This window comes from Mesocricetus auratus, unplaced genomic scaffold (assembly GCF_017639785.1).
Source record: "Mesocricetus auratus isolate SY011 unplaced genomic scaffold, BCM_Maur_2.0 Super-Scaffold_6730, whole genome shotgun sequence".
Taxonomy (NCBI): domain Eukaryota; kingdom Metazoa; phylum Chordata; class Mammalia; order Rodentia; family Cricetidae; genus Mesocricetus; species Mesocricetus auratus.
Window position 1 is genome coordinate 71986517 of NW_024429184.1, and position 6561 is coordinate 71993077.

Genomic DNA, 6561 nt, shown 5'->3' on the forward strand with positions numbered 1-6561 from the left:
CTCACAGAATATGTCTATGTTTAAAGGCACATGGCTACTCACTCTCCTGAGAAAACCCACAAGTGTAATTATTGTGAGAAAATGTTTCACCGGAAAGACCATTTGAAGAATCACCTGCATACACACGACCCTAACAAAGAGACCTTTAAATGCGAAGAGTGTGGCAAGAGCTACAACACCAAGCTTGGCTTTAAGCGACATTTGGCCTTGCATGCTGCAACCAGTGGTGATCTCACCTGCAAGGTGTGTTTGCAGACTTTTGAAAGCACAGGTGTGCTCTTGGAGCATCTGAAATCTCATGCAGGCAAGTCATCTGGGGGCGTGAAGGAGAAAAAGCACCAGTGTGAGCACTGCGAGCGCAGGTTCTACACCCGGAAGGATGTCCGGAGACACATGGTGGTGCACACAGGAAGAAAGGACTTCCTCTGTCAGTACTGTGCACAGAGATTTGGACGAAAGGATCACCTCACTCGACATATGAAGAAGAGTCACAATCAAGAGCTTCTGAAGGTCAAAACTGAACCAGTAGATTTTCTGGACCCATTTACCTGTAACATGTCTGTGCCTATAAAGGATGAGCTCCTGCCGGTGATGTCCTTACCTTCCAGTGAACTCTTGTCAAAGCCATTCACAAACACGTTGCAGTTAAACCTCTACAACACTCCATTTCAGTCCATGCCGAGCTCTGGGTCTGCTCACCAAATGATCACAACTTTACCTTTGGGCGTGACATGCCCCATAGATATGGATGCTGTCCACCCCTCTCACCATCTTGCTTTCAAATGCCCATTCAGTTCTACCTCATATGCAATCTCTATTCCTGAAAAAGAACAGCCATTAAAGGGGGAAATTGAGAGTTATCTGATGGAATTACAAGGTGGTGCACCCTCTTCATCCCAGGATTCTCAAGCATCATCATCTAAGTTAGGGTTAGATCCTCAAAGTGGGTCCCTAGATGATGGTGTGGGTGACCTCTCCCTGTCAAAGAGCTCTATTTCTATCAATGACCCCCTCAACACACCAGCATTGGATTTTTCTCAGTTGTTCAATTTCATACCATTAAATGGTCCTCCTTATAATCCCCTTTCAGTGGGGAGCCTTGGGATGAGCTACTCCCAAGATGAAGCACATTCTTCTGTTTCCCAGCTGCCCACACAAACACAGGATCTCCAGGATCCTGCGAATACTGTGGGCCTCAGTTCTCTGCATTCACTCTCAGCAGCTTTCACCAGTAGCCTAAGCACAAGCACCACCCTGCCCCGTTTCCACCAGGCATTTCAGTAGGGTCTGGGCCACGGGTCTGATAGGGAGGTGCGTGTGTAGCCCCACCTTCAATGACCATTTGTATTTTAGTGCCTACTTTAAGACAATACAAAAACTTCTGCTTTTGTATAATACCAGGTTTCATGAAGCCAGTAAATAATAGGAATTAGCCTCTTCAATAAGCTTTGAAACCATTCATTTTTATTTACATTTGCTGTTTCTCTGATTTACTGCCAGTTGTAATAGTCTCAGAATTTTATTTCATATAGAAGCGCCATTATTATCTCTAAATTCTAAAAGTCCTGTGTTCAAATTGCTATTAGACCTTAAAATTTTCATTTGTGTCTAATAGCAATGGGCATTGGATATTTGGCTCATTTTTTTTCAAATATGCAGTACAATGGAAATCTTATGAAATGTGTGTGAATAACTGAAGTGTTTTACATTTTTTACTAGCCACTAAATGGATTCATGATCAAGTGTTTTAAATGAATTAAGAATCCAGTTTGGGGAGATTATAGTGGTTTCTTAAATATACCATCATTTCAGATCAATATATTTTGAAGACTGCTATTGTCTGGCTAAAATATTATGAGCATATGGCAAAAAGAGAGAGAGAGAGAGTTTCAGTTTCTAAAAGAAACCTAGAGAGGTCACAGGGTGTTCTGTGTTAGCACTGGCCCTTAGGCTGTTTTGCCACATTACAACCATGTATACTTTATGGTTAACAGTGTGTGATATCAGCCTTCAGGATCGGTATAGAAATGCTCTGTTTCACATCGTTCACCTTTTGTACCCAGGATGGGTTCAGCATACCAGCGTTCTTATGTTGCATGTTGGCCCATAGGTAGTCCAGAGTCTTAGAGCCATTGGGACAGTAGTAAATATGTGAAACCCAGAGTAGGCTGCCTCAGTTGCCAGGGTGATAGACTCCTCAACAGGAAGATGGATGTAAAACATACAGCCAAACCTCAGAACTTGTCTAGAGAGTTCCCACTATTGCCGGAACTGAAACTGGCCTCTGGGGGCAAACTAAAAGCCTGTCCCACCTCGTCTAAAACAGCAGTCTTGTCCCTGTGCTCTCCTTCTCAGTGCCCATCCACCTTTTCCTGCTGTGTTTGGGTGGAGAACTTAAACACATTAAAAGGCTACTTGAGGAGTTTCCACAAAGTTTTAAACAACCCCAAACAGTTAAAAAAAAAACTTTATACATCTTAGGAAATGGGAGGAATGTTACAAATAAGTTGAATTTGTAGAGGAAACAAAGGAAAATAAAGCAAGCACCAAATGAGTGTGAAAGCACCAAGGGTGCGGTGCTCACTGACATGGCAGTGATGGGCTTCCTCACGCCAGCCGGGGCGCTGATCAAAGGTTCTGTATAAATTTTCCTAAGGATTACTTGTGGCATCATCCTACAAGATGGATCTGTTAAGCACTTGTTTCAGGCCCCCTTCTGCTGGGGCAGGGGTAGGGGAAAATTTACTGAAGAGTATGTATCTCTTTAAAAAAAAAAAAAAAGAAAGAAGAAGAAAACACTTCTGAATTTCTGAGCACTCATTAGCCCTGTATGGGGAAACTCATTCCCTTTCTTGGGGCCAACTATCATTGCAGATTTGTTGTTTACCAATAATTCTAAACATGAGTATAGATTACCGAATATTATGCATTATTTAAAATACCTGGGAGTAGTATAAATTGAGAAGTGTAAAATGTCATGTGAATGGGGCTTTGCTATATGTTACACACATGTCTAGCGCACTTCATAGAATCAGAGTTACTCTCTGGAGGGCTCTGGCTCCTGGCTTTAACCCTGGAGCAATAGTTTTTATACTTATGTATTTAAATTTTATTATGAAAAATTACATTTTATTAAAAAAGTGTTCCAAAGGCATTAAAATGATATATGTTAATAAGGAATACATGTCTAACTCTTCAAGCTGCTCCTGAGCTGTGGTTGGGAGCACACTCACTCTCCAAGTGGGCTCTTCACTCTGCTTAAGACTGCTTCCTTAGTTTCTATGAAACAGATCACTTACCTAAAGCTCTAGTTGAATGATTAGTGTTCAATATTGCTTTAATCACTGTTTAGAAAGGAAAAGAAACTTGGTGACAGAGCACAAATAAATAGAAAACCTATTTTTATGTAGAGGTTGGTCACAAATATCACATATGAAAGCACTAGTTTATCCTATCTGAAATTTGCTAAGAAGTCACATTAAATGACCTGAGACATTGGCCTTCATAGGCTGTATTTCACTGCTAATTGAAAAAAAAGGGAGTACCAGGATATATGAAATAAAGAATTTTGAAATGGGAATGGCGCCATATATGTATATATATAAATATATTTTTATCCTAATTCTTGCCCTGCACAGAACTCTAATACACATCTTCCAGGGTACCAGTGTTAAAACATAGAGTCTTAATTTTCTTCGTATGTTCACCTCTTTGCCTATTGCTGCCCCCACAGACTTGAATAACACTTCAAAGTAAGAGGGAATTCAGCAAGTTGGGTTGGGTTTGTTTGTTTGTTTGTTTGTTTGTTTTTTTAATTGACTGCAGTGGTCACTAAACCCTTTCTTGATAGATTTTCTATTAATGATCAGGCAGCTTTTAATTTAATTGCACAATGTTTTAACAAGGATGTAACACAGAATTGGCTTTTTCCCCCTAGAAAATACTGTCACTTGTTTTTATGTGATGTAGGGATGATTAGGAGTAGTTCTTGCCAATGCTGTTTTCATTCACCAGCAGTCAGAGTCATCATCCTTGGAGTTTCTGCTAGTGCCTTAGATTGGCTGGAAGAAAAGGGATTAACATTAACTAAAATAGTGTAGTGTAAAATCTGGACCTCAGAAAGATGCCGAGCCTCAGTCAATTTGACTTGCACGTGTATGTGCAGACTGCGTCAGCAGCTGCAGGAGCATGAGAGCGGAAGGACCGAGGCTCTGTAAGCAATATAATCCATTGATATTTACCAATACCACCTTTGTAGCTATTGGTCACTGTTAAGCTTTCATTTAAAATCTTATCACCTAGTTCAGTTTTCTAGAAGTTAAGTTGTCTTGGTGGATCTGGTGGTTCCTGCACCATTCTGTATGCCACCTTTTTCATTTCTGTCGGCGTTTCTTTCAAGCTGTGTGTTTTTGCCTATTTGTTGCTTGTGCTTTATTTTTCTAGTCCTTTGTGGAATATAGTGATATATTGTGTTAATTTGGACAGTGACGGTTTTTTAAAACCATATACTGACTGAAACATGAGCCAGAGCTGATTGCTTTATTAATGAATGTTATAGAGTACGTATTTCAGGATCTTTCATCTAGTGAGCAGTACACACATAGGCCAATTCAAAAAATAGAGCTTGCTCAACCTCTATACTTCACGTACTACAAGATATAGCACTTTCAAAATGAACCTAAACTTCTACAGAAACTTTCTTATAGGTTATGCCTTTTATTTTAAGACTTATTATATTCGTTTCAAGTGCCATTAGGTGATATATATAGGCCTTTGATATATAATGCTTTGTGTACAAAAAAATGGTAGATGGTATTTTAAACAGGTACATTTTTACAGTGTTTTCTTATCGATTTGCTAAATTGCACAGAATCAGTGTGTGTCTTTTCATATGGTTTTACAATGGTTTATATTTTTTACAAGGTTTACGTATCTCAAAGCACACTGTCTTCCCAGTCCATAAGTAAGTTAAAAGATACCAGTTCACCCAAGTTACTTCTAGCCTACTGAGATCCATGTGACATTGGAGGAAATCTTTTCAATGTTGATATTCATCCTTAGTGAAGGCAGACTGGTTTTTCTGACTAATGAATCCCTCAGTGAATCTGTCTTGTTTTACTCACACTGTCAGCATCCAGGTCTATGACACCTTATATCTTGATTCTGTAGTCTGTCTACATAAATGCCTAAGTTGTATTGTACTTACAGAGTGCTCCTTTGAAATTATATGCAAGATATTTCTACCAGCCTTAGTAACAGCACCCAGATCACCAGTATGCCTTTATCCAATGTTAGCAGCCCCTGGGAATGGAAGGCAGTATCTTTGGATAGGTTATCTAGCTCTGCAGATGATACAGAAATATTGCTGATGTGTAAGACACTTCTTTGTATAAGCTTCAGTGGTACAGACGAACCAGAATGAATGTCTATCTTCTCAGAAACCCTCCTTCAACATTATATGGGATCATGCTGCTACTGTCACTTGGGATACAACTCTTCATGGTGCTACAAACTTCTGTCTCATTCAGTTGTATTTTTTTATCCATAGGAAAAGGACTACATAGGTGTAAAGGTGTACAATATATTTTTATACTGTGACTTAATTTGTCATTAACAAACTTTTACACCACCACAATGTATTCATGTGCGCTTGCAAAGGAGATCTTGGATGTGCAAATGTTACCAGAACAAACCCAGCTTTTGTCCACAAGGTGACTGTAACTCAGAATGGAAAGTGGGCTTGACACAGGGTGTGGAGTGAAGAACATGCTGTAGGTTACTAACAGCCCTTTGAATTTTAACAAAAACTGGGAATCCATTAGAAAATGGATTGCATCATGCCTGAACATAAGCTGACTGCTGAAATTGTATTTTTAGCTAATGAAAAAGTGTTTGGACTAGTACTCTAAACATATTCTAAAGGTAAAGTTTTGAGTCAAATAGAAATGAAAAATCTGCATTCCAGACTGAATTTTGTATATTTTTATTGCATTTTAAATTGCTATTCTGTGATATTGGAAAATCAAGTGGCTTATCATGTATATCATGTACTTAAAATGTATTCACAAACTACTGTTGTATTTGTATAAAATATAGACAAAGGTCATTTTTGTGTGTGTGCCTTCTGTAATGCAGCTTCACATAATGAGACTGCAGTGGTACTGTCTGTACTTTAGAAACTCACATCCAAGAAGCAGGCTGCTGCTTGTCAGGATACCCACGCTGCAGTGGCACCTGTTGTAAGGAAAAAGGTTTATGAATTTCCCATAATATATGAATAGAAATACATAATGCTTTAAATCATACAGATCCTCCCCAATCCCCAAAGTTAACACTCTATTGTAACATGTTTCTTCTACTGTTTTTAGACAATATTCTTTGAGAATTTACATACATATATAATTATTTGAGCACATATATCCTTCATTTTTCCCAGAATCATTCCCCACCCTCTCCCAACTGCGTCCTTTTGTTTTTTAAGAGCTCCTGGAGTCCATTTTGTGTGGTCCATATAGCTGACTCACAGATGGGGGAGCATAGGCCACCTAACAACTACTGAGT

At 39.1% G+C, this 6561-nt stretch overlaps 1 protein-coding gene across 6 annotated transcripts in view; it reads left to right on the plus strand.

The window, feature by feature from the left end:
- Plag1 (PLAG1 zinc finger) overlaps positions 1 to 6106 on the plus strand; it is a 40660-nt gene extending 34554 nt beyond the window's left edge. For all 6 annotated transcript variants that reach the window (XM_040741496.1, XM_040741497.1, XM_040741498.1 and 3 more), the window contains one exon: positions 27 to 6106. In XM_040741496.1, the coding sequence (XP_040597430.1) occupies positions 27 to 1284 (1258 nt within the window). In that variant the 3' untranslated portion in view covers positions 1285 to 6106. The remainder of the gene's footprint in view (positions 1 to 26) is intronic.
- The last annotated feature ends 455 nt before the right edge of the window (positions 6107 to 6561 follow it).